The 15841-nt window shown below is 40.0% G+C and overlaps 1 protein-coding gene across 4 annotated transcripts in view; it reads right to left on the reverse strand.

The window, feature by feature from the left end:
• Nucleotides 1-15841, reverse strand: part of LOC145986422 (uncharacterized) — an 87708-nt gene that overhangs the window by 41284 nt on the left and 30583 nt on the right. The window contains exon 4 of one of the 4 annotated variants that reach the window (XM_083120422.1): nucleotides 6023-6376. The exons of 2 other annotated variants lie outside the window; for them this stretch is intronic. In XM_083120422.1, coding sequence (XP_082976548.1) covers nucleotides 6343-6376 — 34 coding nt within the window. In that variant the 3' untranslated portion in view covers nucleotides 6023-6342. Of the gene's footprint in view, nucleotides 1-6022; nucleotides 6377-11160; nucleotides 11229-15841 lie in introns of those variants that run through there. One more of the 4 variants, XM_083120423.1, reaches the window with a different exon arrangement.

Here is a 15841-nt window from a genome sequence, read left to right on the forward strand (position 1 = left end):
GCAGATACGTATATTAATGATAGGAAACAGCGTACTTACGTTGAGAGAAATCCTTGAGGGTGTCCAACTGAGCAGCTCGAGCATAATTAAATATAATGAAACATGAACACTACACACAACACACACACGCACGCACATACAGAAAAAGTTAATTTTCATTGGCTGTTTCTTTAACATGGTTAAAAAGGTACGAAAAAGTTTCACATAGAACATTAAAAACACACTCATAGTTTCGTCTTCGGCGACGCTCACATTACGACCGCTTGCACGTGAGGAATTTCAATTCACGTTCAGTTTCTATAAAATGTTTCCCTTCCGGCGTAACTACCACAATCTTTCCATCGATCGTGTAGCACTTGTTGTTGCCGAACGTTGCCTTGGCGTCTTGGAGAAGCCTTTGCCTCTTTGGCATTAGCGACTCCGTCAGTAAGTATTGGCTCCCCTTGAAGTTCTTCTTCGCTCGCCACAAAGCATCGCGATGTTTATAGGAGATTAATTTTATAGCCAAAGGTCGATGACCTTGTCTGACGACGTCGGCCGCTGACCTTCTCTTCCTCTGTGCTCCCAGGCGATGGCATCTGCTCACGAAGTCAGAAGAAACTTCAACGCCAAGTTTCGTGGAGAATATCTGTAGAGCAACTTCCGTGGGCACCTCCTCCGGCTTTTCCGGTACTCCATGCAGCAGCAAGCACTCCCTCCGGCTGTATTGTTGCAGTTTATCTAATTCTACTTCCTGGTGAGTCAATTGGGATTGAATAGTTTTCATGTCTTCCGGGAAGACGACCAGCTCGCCTCTGATGTCCTGCAATTCCCTCCGTAACTCCTCAAGACCAGAAGGGGCGTCGGCCACCCTTGCCCCAGGATCCATCTGTGCCCCGCCGCAAAGAACCGCTTCCACCTTGTCCTCCATGGTCTTGAGTTTCGCCTCCAGCACGCTGCATCGTTGGCCGAGGTGCTTGTTCGCCATGGTAGCACTGCCTCCGCGTCGCTATTCACTCACAAGCACGAGAATTGAGAACTAAAAAGTGGAGTTTTAGTATGTTGTGGGATATCGAGCGAAATCTATAGTACTTCAAGCCACGGGTTGACTACTTATACGCGCCGTAAGAACATTTGCTGGCGTGATAATGCTCTATGTTAATAAAAAGCGGACGTTATTTTCGGAGCCGACTTTACACGCGTCTAGTACTATCCGCCATCCAAAATTTTTTAGCAATCTTAGAACTCATAAGTATTTTAAGCAATAATTTACATTATTTAAAAAAAAAAAAAAAATTGACTACTTGTCTTTTGGTGGGTTTTCTGGGGGGGGAAAAAAACCTGCATGGGGAAGACTGGGTAGATAGGCCTACATTTTGACTTGGGTGATGCTTTACGTAAGTTTTCCTGATGGGGATGCTTCCCTGAAGACACAGTGGAAATTTTGTCACATTGTAATCAAACGTTCGATACCCAGAGGAGGCACATAGTGGTTTGGATCCAGTCTCGATTAGCTTATCATTGCATAAAGCAGATTCAAAACCAAAACTAGGATAGACCTACTGCTCCTCCATGCCCTACACTGCTCATCATCATTCATCATTCTCGCAATTAGCCAAAAGTGGTAGAAAATGACTCTAGATAAGAGAATTACTAAATAAACCATTCATTCTCATTGTCATAATTAGCGAGTCACAAAGAAGTGATGCAAAAGTTAAGCATGCAATGCAAATTTTCGAAAGCGGATGTGAATTTGACTGGCTGAAAATCGCTTCGGATGTAGATTTCAGTTTTTATGTGTAGCTTCCTTTTTGTAAGTAGAGAGTGTACCTAAAGTGAGATTCATAGAACTTCAGACCTTCTGTAAACAAAAGCACGTGTACCCTAACAGTGTTGCAAACTTATGAAAAAAATAATCCACATAGCCTACAAGGTGTAAAAACATTCCATTTGTCAACAGATGCGGAATAAGCAGTGTATCACTGATGACCTGTTGTTATTTGTGAGTGTCCCTTCATCAATTTCATCTGACGATCACTCATTCTCATCGTCAGGATTAGCCAAAAGTGGAAGAAAAGCAACGCTAAATTAAAAAAATCAAATACAAAATTTACATCTTATCCCCCAGGAGTAAGACGGTTCCATACCAAAGGATTAATTTTCTCTCATATTTTACTAAAAAAACCTTGCTAGAAGAATGTGACACATTGAGATAAATTACGTTTTGAAACCGGGGTCTCTTCATTAACTTTATTTCATGTTTGAAAGTGTTATGATTTATTATTATAGATAATGAAAGTAAGCTAATACATATGATTTGATTGACTAAATTAATAATTATTAATTAGATAAAAATAATGGAAATAACTCATTTGGTTTGATTGCTTTATTTTACTTCCCCTCTTGTGCCACTTATGGCTAATTTGCGATGGGGATGAATGATGATGATATGATGAAATCGATAAATGGACATTCACAAACATCCATGCCCAGGCCACGATTCGAACCCGGGACCCCGGGCGTCGTAGCGCGATGTGCTAACCACTCCATCACGGGGGCGGCTAACTAATTTGGAATTCAAATATCACCTATCCCTCATCGTCTCGTAACTAATGACCAATGTACGTGTCGATCTACACCTGAATGTCACACATTCCAGTATCTTCCAGTGTGTACTTCAACATCTCTAAAGTTACTTCATCCAAAAACACACTCGTATGTCCTTATCATCCCGTTCAAAAATGCTGGATTATGCAGCAAAGACACCAAGGGAAACTTAGAGAAGCATAAAAGTGGGGAAAGAAGACTGTAGAATACAGAAATATTTTGAGGCAGTCACATTTTATTGTACGCTACATATAAAACAAAATGCATATTTAGGGGTGAATTTTTAAATATTGTCACATTTTTTTCTCCTTTGTTGAGAGGTGTTCATTTTAAATCAACCTCCCTCACCCTACGGCCTGCCCTCCTTCACCCGCAAAAGTATTCCGGAGTGTGAGGATGTCACCATGCGGATGGTAAACACCTCTGGATTATAGATCGACTCCCGCGTCCCACCCCCTTCCCCATCCCCGGAGGATCGTCACTGACAATGTGAAATCACACTATCATATACCAACATTCGACATACCACTTCCGTTTCTGTACTTGACTTAGTGAGAAGTATTGAGGTTGGCAACAGCCTAATAACGGATTTCTTCCGCATCATGTAGTCCGTTCTATGAAAGTAAGCTAATGGAAGAAGAATGTGTAAATTACATTGCATTATACATTTTAAAATATATTTTCATTAGAGGTTTCTGTCTATAATGATAATACGTGATTATTGTATAAATTACAATCGATCACGTGAACAGCAAGAAAATAGCGCCAGTTTCGAACATGGCGACTTCCATGCGTGCAGGAAGGTCTCCCGTGTTTTCAGAGTAGTCTTTCGGAAATACAGCCGTTTGAAAAGTGGCAAGAAGCAGGTTGTTCTTAACGTTTATGTGAGGTTGTGTCGGTGCTATCCTGAGCAAGCAGTGAAGTTGGTGTCCAAGTGTAATTGTGTGTCTGCGTCTTTGTATTTTCGGTGTGGTGAGAGAAAGGAAAATGACCGGTCAAGTTGTGAGTCCCGCAAAAAAAACACGTTGTTGTTCGTATAAACAAGTACACCGATTTTGAGATAAGCGCAATACAAAGCGAGGTGCTTTCGTATTCTTTCAATCAAAGATCCATCCTGTCCACTGTGGGGAAGATGTTGATAGTGATGAATGACGACTATCTCCCCAATTTTAGCAGTCGACGTTAAATCGCCTCTTGTGCCACGTTGAGTTCCTTTTTGGGAAGCAAATTTGACAGACCGTACTCTGACAGGATGATGTCTAGCGCCGAAAATGCCTCAAGTTCAAAACGGAACTGCTGAATCAAGGTAAGAAAATACATTACTTGCATGAGACTTGCGTAAATAATGTGCTTATTATCGTCTTCTTGTTTTCTAGTGCACAAGAAACCGAGAGAAAGATAAACAATCTCTTTTTATTCCCCGGTTATCTTTGTTTAGCTTCTGCTAAAACTGGCGGTTATTTGTTGCACAAGGAGAAAACAATACTCTACATGTCAACAATGTTGGGCAATAATTTGTTGGAAGAGGAAGCATTAAAACCAAAAGGCTTGAATTTACTGAAACGAATCTCTCACTCTCTTGTACGTATAACTTTGGCGATGTCATACTGAGAGAGGAGGGGGGAAGGGGGATCTGTTAACCCAGTGTCAGATAAATGGGACTTTTGTCGTAGAAAAATATGTTCATTCTTGAACAAGAACACGTATTTAATCACTTCTAGAAAATTTATTATACTTCAATGTGTAGATTATCAGTTAAAATAAGAATAAGTTTTTCCATGTTACGTAAAATTAAAGGTTGCGAGTGAGCAGCATATGATGGCTGCACCATTCACGAACAGCTGGCGCGGAGTGATACGTTACTCGAAGTGAGACGGTTGTTTACAGAAGGTCGGAAGGTTCGTGATTCTTACTTTAGGTGCTTAATCTGTGCTCTTGAAATAGCATAAAAGCGAAGATTTCGTGCAAGAATCATCACACTTTTGTTGAAGATGCCAGCATTCTGAAGGGTTTGAGGTGCATTTCAAAGCTGATACGAAGGGTTTTTAACTTTTGTAGGATTATTTTTGATAATATTCGTGTTTCTATGGCTGAAAGAAGACGAATGACAGATAGTGAGCGCTGGCGTGCTGTCGGACGCATTGAAGCAGGACAGTCAATCAAAGATGCCGCATTATCTTTGGCGTTGATCATTCGGTAATTTCCCGATTATGCAAACAATTCCAAACAAGTCAAACAGTTGTCCGGAGACCTGTGCCAGTCATCCAAGGGTTACCGCCCCTCTGATGATCGATATATTGCTATAGTAGCCAAGTGGAATCGACGAGCGACCTCCACAACTGGTTGCAGCGGCACTTGTTAAGACAATATCTGCCAGTACTGTGCACCGAAGGCTCCACATGAAGGGATTGTACGCCCAAGTACCACGTATTTGTGTTGTACTAACCATCCAAGCCAGAGGGGCAAGATTAAAGTGATGTCATCAACATGTCAATTGGACTGTCTCAGATTAGTGCAAAGTCCTGTTCACCGGCAAGTACAGATTTGCCCTGGAATCAGATGATAAGCGTGTAAGGGTCTGAAAGAGAATGAGGCACACACAATCAGGCCAAGAACATCATCGAACATCACGCATTCAGAGGTGTCAGCATCATGGTGTGGCCTGGAATTTCAATGGGATATTGCACCGAGCTGCACACCTTTAAAGGTAGTTCTGTGACAGCTGCACGGTATCAGGATGAAGTACTAGACCCCATTGTGAGACTCTACGATGCAGCAGTTTGTCCTAATTTTCTCCTTATGGACGATAATGCCCGTCCCCATCAAGCCAACATTGTTGACGAGTACCTGGAAAGTGAGGGCATTTCTCGTATGGAGTGATCGGCATATTCCCCCGACCTTAATCCAATTGAAAACCTTTGGGATGTCCTCGGGCATGATATCGATGCACATTTACCTCCTCCAGCCAGTCTCAGAGAGTTGGAAACTGCCCTACTGGAGGAATGGGCATTGCTCGCATCTGCGATGGTTGATCACCTCATTGAAAGCATGGAAAATTGTTGTAAAGTTTGTGTGAAGGTCCGGGGTGGTCACATACCATATTACTGTAAGTTTGTTTGCTTTTAACATCATTATGTTAATAACCCAAAAGTGACGTCATAACTTACAAAAAGTATTTTTTTTTCGTCTTTGTATACAATTCTTGTTTTCTTTAATGCATAAACACATTTGCTACCTACATTTGCAATTTTGTGTTAATCAAAGCTTTACTTTTTCCATTTTTGTTGATTTTACCATCGCGTGCTTAACTTTTGGAAGCATGTTTACATAAATTTGGAAACAATATTGTATTAGAAAGAAAATTGTCATTTCTGCAAAAAAAAAGTCAGTAATTCATACGTTCTTTTTACAATATCATGAAATATATTGAGGAAACTATTGTGTGAACTCGAGTTTTCTAAACTTACTGTAATTTTACAATTTTGAACAAATATTATGATGAAAACAATTGTAATTTCACCAACTGTATGGCTATCATTATTGTAACAATCATTTCTTGCTGGTGAGATTCTATGTATTGACAATGATCAATGCTGTTAACATACTGAGCCATTGATTGCTAGCACTATTGCTTCACTGTAGTGGAAAATGGATCGCTTGCTTTTGCACTGCAAGTTGTTTTACACAGTAATTAATGACACTCTTACACACTTCTGGGGTGTTGCAAATGAGGGATTTTTCGCAGGGGTGCTTCAATCAAGGCAAGTCGCTCCCCAAAATAGCAATGGAGCTAAAAAAAAAAAAAAAAAGTAGCATTAGCTGGAATATATTCATGTATGTCAGTTAGTTAGTTGTCTGGATGAAAGAATTATTCAGATACTAATGAAATAAATTATGTGGATAACTATAATCTGTGATATCAAGATATTTATAATGTAGAGTATCTGCATTTCCATGTAATAGACTTTGTCTTTATGAACCTCCAGCAAAAGTAAGCATTACTGTCGAATTTTTTTTTACGCTGTTGCCACATTCAAAATTTACTTCAAAATATTGAGAAGAAATGTAGCTGTAGTGAAATATTTGATACAACTACAGTAATTTTGTAGCTTTGCTACAGCTACAATTTTCAAAATGTACTGCCGCTACAGATAAAAAAATTGTAGCTAGCTACAGTAGCACCGATACAAGTATGGCACTACTTTTGACCACTGTTCATGGGGAAATTATAAGTTATGCTGTGCAATATGACATCAAACTTGATGCAATCAGCATAACATGTTAATTTTCATTTTCATTTTCCATAAGGCATGGGTCTCTGTAAGTTCCATTCATCAATTTCATTTAACGACAATTCATTCTTGAGGTTAACCTACAGAGCTGGAAAAGCGATGAAAAAAAAAGGAAATACACAAATTGAATGATTTCTTTAACTCTGATTCTCTGCCACTTTGACTAATCACGAAAATTAGGTTCAGTAATGGTACAATCAACAGCATAGGTATTAGGAGGATCTATGGCGAAGTGGGTTAGAAACCCTGGGTGCTCAAGAGCAGCTTTGATAAAGCACCTGAATTGTCTCGAGCTGACCCAGGAAGTGGGGATCTTTAATCCTCAAGGCCTTTCTGCAAAACGATTGCCAAAAGAGGTTTGTATGTGGATTTGGTCAGCATGAAATTGATGAGTGATAAAAGTAAATATGTTATCGTTTTTGTTATTTAACCTTGCTTTGCTAGCTCTGGAAGTTGAATGATGAATATATTAATTTTATGAACTGATAAATACGAAAAAGCCAACCCAGTGGCACATTGGTTTGTGTAAAGTGCTTTGAAGTCGAATGTCTGGGGTTATAACTTGCTTTTCACAATATAAATGTGTGATTGTCTTCATCCCAGTCCCGTCTATCACATCTTAATCTTTATCATCGTGATCAACCGAGAGTGGCAGAACAGTGACGTGAAATAACAAAAATAGAACCTTCGGTGTTGGCTTCTGAGTTTGAAGCATTGTTGCTTCTTCAATAAATAGTGGCAATATATTGTGACAGTGCAATGTCGGTGATTAGGGGAAACGGGGGTGCAGTTTCCCCATCCTACTTTTTCCCACCTTTGCTCCCACACTATAGTAAACCTTATCTAGCAAGGAAAAGTAAACTGTCCTTGACCACCCCCCCCCTTGCCAGTTATGCCAATTCCCCCTCGTTTTGGAACACAATCGCCGCCACTGTGATAGTGATATGAAATTCTTATTTTATAAGTAACAGTAACACGAGAAGAACAATAGATATTCCTCGTATTTTCGATTTTCTCTAAAACTAATTTCCAGTTGTGATGGTAATATTTAGTGTCCAAAATATGTTAAAATCAATTTATGTTATTCTATGCAGATGTAATTAAAGAGATCCTCCATGATGGCATAGTCAAAACGTCGTCGCTTCGCAATCAAAGATTTCTCGGTTCAATGCCTGGTGCAGGGTCTTAGTGGTTCGGATCCCATTTTAAGCTGTAGGTCCAGTCCTGAATATCCTTTCTCAGCATAAAGTGGATCTAAAAAAAATACATTCACGAAATTTGTGGCAGTTAGTTACTGATTGTGCTGCAGGATTTGGGGATAATAGATATGTTGAAATGAGCTCTTAATTTTCACATAAGGTTTTTATTTTTGTTATTTAGCATCGCTTATTTGCCACTTTTGAGTAATCAGTATGATGAAGGTGAGTTATGATATGAAAAGAGACTCATAAAGAACATCAATGCCCAGACCGGTATTCGAACCCAGGATCACTGGTGTTGTAGCATGCTGTGCTAACCTCACTTGCACGGAGGTTGACAGTTTTTACAAACACTTTGACATCTTCCTTACACATATTTCTACCACTCTCTCTTATAATGAATACCAGGCCTTTATTTCAAATTTAGCTAATATTTACAGCTTTCACTTGATAGTGAATCAGAACTGCATCATTTTATGTTGAGGCACAAATTCCATCACCCAGGTTTAATATTAAAAAATGTAGGTCCAGTATACATTAACAATTGTGAATTCACGTAAATTAGCAAACACTTTGCATTGGTTTGTGACTATCAATTGGGATAAAATTTAGACATAAAGAATCTGAGTAGAAAAATGCAACTTGCCATGTCCATGTTTAGCATGTTATACTTCAAGTATAGGCTAAGATTGTTTCTGGGTTATGAACGAGATGTGTCCCCTGCCCCATTTCCATGGAACAAAAAGGGGATTGTCCCCGCAAAATGAACTCGTAAATTACAGTGTACAAAAACAGTTATTAGGCTTGAATATGACAGAAAAACTCCTTAGCATTACAACTAATTATAAGCTACGTCGAGGCCAAGAGCTAGGATGGTATGACTAAACTTCTCCACTTTTAGTTCCGAGTTCGAGTCCTGGTCTCGGTATGCCTATCTCTTGAAGGACTCTTTATCAATTTAATCTAAAAATATCATCCATCCTCATAGTTGCAATAAATTATAAATGTGTCATAAAAGCAAATCAAAACAAGAACAAAAAATATTTGTAAGATTATTGCAATAAAAGACATGAACACAAGATTCATTTTCAAACAGGCATTTGGGGAGAACTGTGTAGAATAAACAACATGCTTCCGAAAGTTATCAATCGACATGTAGCGTGACTTTCAGGCAGGAGTTTTAAAGTCCTTGGCTGTCGTCCACCACTTCGGCAGGCACAGGCCTAGACTTCTCTCACACTACCGTCGTTTCAAGATTACCCACAATGCTAACCATTTCCTCCAGCGGTGTCATGAGACTCTAAATTGCTCTCAGGGTTCGGGTGTATGTTGCCAGACGAAAGGGTAGCGCCAAAGACTTGACCAGTGTGATACACAGGATGGACTTTAACATATAAAATTTTATTTAACAATAAAGTTCAAGAAGAAAACTTAAACAAACACAGAGAGGTAAAGAGTTTAAATTAATACAAAGGATAAACTTAGTCCATTCATAATTTACCTAGATACATAGGGACCCAAACGTTTACATTTTTTTGAAACCTGTAACTAAAGTATCTCCTATAAATTTCTACCTTGCTGTTGGAGGATTGTTGGGGGGGGGGGTGAATTAAAGGAAAGCTAATTTGTCACTTCTCTCACCAGAGGGTGGAGTGTGTTCTTGGCGATGCCAAGTTCACTTCTCTCATCTTAAGATGGAACGTAACATCTCTCATCCGAAGATGGAGCGGATTCTCTGACTCGTGGACAAAGTCGAACCTCATCTCTCGTCCGGAGACAGAGCTCAGCTTCTCTCATCCGAAGATGGAGCCCTTACTACTCTTGGTCTCTCGCCTGATGGGGCGAAGTGAGTCTCCTTTGAAGTGCTTGGCCTCTCGCCGGAGCGGAGCGCACCTCATCTCGCCTGAAAGCGGAGTCCTTCTATCTTTTAGGTGTTTGGTCTCTCGCCGTAGCGGAGCACACCTTCTCTTGCCCGCAGGTGGAGTCTAACTCACTTGCCAGCTAAGCTTTGGCCTTTATATAGGGTCTGCGACGCTAGCGAAAACAGGTGAAGTAATAAACTAATAAAAGTATATTCCTAAAATAAATTTCCCAAAATAGAGGTGGAACATATCTTTCAAATTTAGATAAATCTCAAATTCTTATATTCTAAGAATAGTCATGAAAATAGAGGTGTGACTCGTTTAATTTGTGACGAGACGGGTTCGATACAATAACCCCTCCCTTCAGGGAAAATCTTTTGATTTAAAATTTATCACCTCTATATTTTTATTTTAATGAAAAAGATTTGATTAGAAAGTTAACCTTACAACAATTAAACATATTAAACATTAAATATGTTCTCTTACAGAACTCTAGAAAGATTTGGTTTGATTTGGTGTTTTAAGTCCACTTTATGCACAGTAAGGCTAATCGGGACTGGACCTACAGTTTAAAGTGGGATCCGAACCACTATGTGTGCCTCCACCGGGTATCGAACCCAGGACCCCTTGATTACAAGGCAACGACGCTACCACTGCGCCATCGAGGAGGCCCAGAACTCTAGAAAGATTATACTAAAAATGTTACATAAGATATATTGTCACAACTTCTTTCTTTCACATTAAAACAAGTTAACAATGAAAAATACTTAGTTCAGAACTAGTAATAAGAGTTGAACATAACTCATTTTACATTAATTCAAATGTTCATAACAAAAGTCCTTCTTGCTTTAAAAATTTAATAAATGGAAACCTCCTAGGCACTCGGATATTCTGCTTCCTGAGGATGGAAATAGTTTGTACATAAGGTCTCGGCTTGCCTTTTAAAATGGCCTTCAACTGAGTTGCCAACAATGGTTCGTCTCCCTTCCAGTTCAGCTTATAGGAAGGTTTAATTTTGTTTGTTTCAGTTCGGACATCTTGACAAACCTGGGGTACGACGTCTTTCTTCTTAGTGACCTTCATGGGTGGGACGAGTGACAGCTCTCCCGCCTTGGCAATTGGTTTCAGGGTATCCCAAGCTTGTTCCGCATGAGTCAGGTCTCGCATGGTAGACTGCAGTTTCCTGTTTTCGGCTTCTAACTGTCGAACTTTATCGATCCACAATAGAAGTTCAGCACTCGAACCGGATCCTGGTTCTTCAGTTCCTTTCTCCTGGCTTCTTGTTTCAGCTAGGGAAGTAAAGGGTCTTTCATTAAGAGTGATACTTTTTAAAATTTGAAAGAAAAATAAACCACTCAACGTATCAAAGTAAATTGTGCTTTATTTTGAAGCTTAGACATTGCAGTTATGTTCTGAACAAAATACCGTTCAAATGTCCACCACGGCTTTGAACACACCGACGCACACGATGGCTCCACTGATCCTGATTTCAGTGGAAAAATCATCTTCTCAGACGAGGCGCATTGTTGTCTTAGTGGATTCGTCAATACACAAAATTGTTGTTATTGGATCGAGAAGAACCCACAAGTGGTCCATGAGGTGCCATTGCATTTAGAAAAACTCACTGTGTGGTGCGGTTTATGGCGTGGTGGCATCATTGGACCTTATTTCTCTCGAGACGATGAAAGAACCGCTACCGTCAATGGCAACCGCTACAGATCCATGTTACGCGAATTTCTGTGGCCAGAACTTGACACCATAGATATTGAAAACATGTGGTTCCAGCAGGATGGCGCTACGTGCCACACAGCTAAATGATACGCTCGATTTGCTGAGGGAGAAGTTTGGCAACCGGATCATCTCAAGACGTGGATGTGTGAATTGGCCGCCACGGTCATGTGATTTAACACCCATGGATTTTTTCTTTGGGGCTACATCAAAGCCCAGGTCTATGCTGACAAGCCATGAACTTTGGAACATTGGAGGCGACCATTCGTCAGGCTATCGCAGACATAACGCCACTAATGTTGGCCAGAGTGATTAACAATTGGAGCTTCGTGTGCGTCAGTGTCTTCAAAGCCGTGATGGACATTTGAACGATATTTTGTTCCGAACATAACTGCAATGTCTAAGCTTCAAAATAAAGCACAATTTACTTTGATACGTTGAGTGGTTTATTTTTTAAAAAAAAAATTAAAAAGTATCACTCTTAATGAAAGACCCTTTATCTTCAAGTACACTCAACAGTCTGGGAACCACAACAGCCTTAGGTTTCAGTCCATCATGTGCCATTGGTTTTGCTTGAACAGGCATACTGGTGTCAACTAATTTTGCACTGGTTTGCACTGGTTTACTTGACTTGGGGACCACTTTACTCAAATCCATTTCTCCTGGATGGGAAGGAAAGTACGGCCAAGAACTATATCCTCGTTTGACATCTTCTACAGCTATGTTACTGATCAGAGCACTTTTTAGTCGCGGCACAAGCTTTCTTCCTTTCTTGGAGCCTCTGGATCTTCAGTGGGAGGAGATATTATCTTGACTTGCCTAGGTTCTTGCTCCTTTCGGCTGAGATGACACTTTAGTTTTGGTATCGACTCACAACATATCTTCATCCAGGGATTACCTAGTTTTAACTGTTCTCTCAGGTGTTTAACATTGGGAAACATCTTCAATGCCTTATCCATCCTGCAATCCGGATCACAAGCAGCACGAGGTTTACTCTGAGTAGACTTAACCTCAACTGATTCATAACTAGACTAAACACTTACTAAATACAAGAGAAGCAACAGTTGTGTGACATTAACGCCACCTACTGACAACCTGGCAATACTTAATTTACAAGATTGATTAATTCAATACAAACTTCACAGTGTTGCCCTTGCACTCTAAAAGTTAGACACAAAACCACTTTTTAAATTATTGTTTATAACTTTCCCTTCTTTGTTTACAAAGGAAATCTATAAGTATTTTGGCAGATTGAGCACTTATTACATCGTAACGGCTTCTCATAAAATTCTTAAGTCTCTATACTTGGGATTTTTATACCCTCTTCATCTTCAGAGACACTCGCTCTGGCACGCCTCTCTGGCCTTACTGCACTCGAAGGAATTATGGTACTCTGACTTCTAGATACAAACTCAAGACCTACTAAAAGACATTCTTATGGTAATTTCACTGCCCACAAGCCTTTCATTGGGATCTTGTTTCAATAATATATATATATATAAGAGTTTTGTTTCCTAGTCTCTCAAAATAAGGCTCACATCATGTTGGAAACATAGTAAAAGTCCATTAAATTAATCATTAGTATTCCCTTTTTAAGGTATAGTTTTTATATCTCTTCAAAGTGCTTCTCTTTCTCTTCTTCTTCTTCTTCTTCGGACGAATGATCCTTTGCTTGATATCTGTAGACGGCCAATTTAACTCTGTCTCCAACGATCTAGACTTCCAGGTTGTTCGGCAAGGAACAGCAAGACTCTTGCTTATTATTTTCACTTTTCACAGTTTGTAACAGGCACTTCGGGTCTTCCGTTGTAAGCATCAAAACTCTTGATTCAGTGTCCACACTAGATTTGCACTATCGAGCCTTACGTTCGCACTATCTAAACGTTTTAAGACAGTCCATATCTCTCGGATTTTAAACTTTCAAGCCCCACGTTTGCACTATCGAGCCCCATGTTTTAAAACAGTCCATTTGTCTCGGGTCTTGCACTTTCGGGCCCCACGTTGGGATGCAAATTATCTTGAAACGGTCTTTAAAAAGGCAGCCCACGTTGAGAGCGTCAATTACTTGCTCTTCGGTCCGGCAGGCATACTCTCTCCTGTTTAGCACTATCGGGCCCCACGTTGGGCGCCAATTATCTTGAAACATTATCCGGCAGGCATTGGCATACTCTCTCCTGTTTAGCACTTTTCGGGCCCCACGTTGGGCGCCAATTATCTTGAAACGTCCTCGGCTGCCGTCCACCACTTCGGCAGGCACAGGCCTAGACTTCTCTCACACTACAGTTGTTTCAAGATTACCCATAATGCTAACCTTTTCCTACATCAGTCTCATGAGACTCTAAATTGCTCTCAGGGTTCGGGTGTATGTTGCCAAATGAAAGGGTAGCGCCAAAGACTTAACCAGAGCGATACACAGGATGGACTTTAACATATAAAATTTTATTTAACAATAAAGTTCAGAAAGAAAACTTAAACAAACACAGAGAGGTTAAGAGTTTAAATTAATACAAAGGATAAACTTAGTCCATTCATAATTTACCTAGATACATAGGGACCCAAACGTTTACATTTTTTTGAAACCTGTTACTAAAGTATCTCCCATAAATTTCTACCTTGCGGTTGGAGGATTGTGGGGGGTGTAAAGGAAAGCTGATTCGTCACTTCTCTCACCAGAGGGTGGAGTGTGTTCTTGGCGATGTCAAGTTCACTTCTCTCGTCTTAAGACGGAACGTAACATCTCTCATCCGAAGATGGAGCGAGGCTATCTCTCATACGAAGATGGAGCGGATTCTCTGACTCATGGACAGAGTCCAACCTCATCTCTCGTCCGGAGACGGAGCTCAGCTTCTCTCGCCCGAAAGCAGAGTCCTTCTATCTTTTAGGTGTTTGGTCTCTCGCCGTAGCGGAGCACACCTTGTCATCTGTGGTGCTTGGACTCTCGCGTTAGCGGAGCGCACCTTCTCTCGCCTGAGGGCGGAGTGGAACTCTCTTCTTGGTGTTTGTTCTCTCGCCGTAGCGGAGCACACCTTCTCTCGCCCACAGGTGGAGTCTAACTCACTTGCCAGCTAAGCTTTGGCCTTTAATATTCCTAAAATAAATTTCCCAAAATAGAGGTGGAACTCATCTTTAAAATTTAGATAAATCTCAAATTCTTATATTCTTAGAATGGTCATGAAAATAGAGGTGCGACTCGTTTAATTTGTGACGAGACGGGTTCGTTACAAGTTGTGCATTGAGAAAACTTTGCTAGAGGCTCCTCAAGTGTCTTATCAAGAATGCCTCGGTGTGTGCAGCATTGCCAACTTATTTCCCATCGGGCAAAACTTTCTCCTACTGTTATATCTGCGGTCGAGTGCACATACAACATAAACATACAATGATGAAGGGACACTCACAAAGAAAACTGATGACCAGCCATGATTTCAACTCAGGACCTCTGGCATTGCAGCATGCTGGTACATAATAATTACTTGAAAAGGCTGCACTCAATACTTCCAGTATCTGTATTGGTATTTTTGTTATTTAGCATCTCTCTTCTTCAAACTTTTGACTATTACAACAATGAGGATCAGTGATCAGATGAAATTGGAGAATGGATATTTACAAGGAATCTTACCTGGAATTTCAACCTGAAACCTTTGGTGAGTCCAAAACTCAAGTGTGTCTGGCCAACAACCCAGGCCTCATGTCTTACACTTATTACCACATGTATTGTACAGTAGTTTGTATCTTACTTAGAACTGTACATTCAACCACATTCAGCTGACTTGGGCATAATGGAGACTTCAAGAATTTAAAAATTATAAAAATATCTAGTTCGACTTACATTAGTCTGAAAACAAGTCAAAGGTTTGACTAATAATAAACATTTTCATAAATCTTTCTCCTCACCCCTTTCACCCTTTCAAATAACGTTTTTGGCAAAGTAACATTTTGTCGGTCATTTCAGTACATGCTACACATTAAACTCCACTAAAAAAAATAAAGAGATAAAATGAACTGCAATAATTACTTTGGAACTTCTGTACTACCCTCAACATCATATAAAATATTATCTAACATTCTTTTAAGAAGACTAACCCCATATGCTAGTGAAATTATAGGTGATTATTAATGTGGATTTAAACCTAAGAGATTAACTGATCAAATTTTTCACATCAGACAGACACTTGAG

The sequence above is a fragment of the Lepisma saccharinum genome, chromosome 4 (genome assembly GCF_977018435.1).
Source record: "Lepisma saccharinum chromosome 4, izLepSacc3.1, whole genome shotgun sequence".
Taxonomy (NCBI): Eukaryota; Metazoa; Arthropoda; class Insecta; order Zygentoma; family Lepismatidae; genus Lepisma; species Lepisma saccharinum.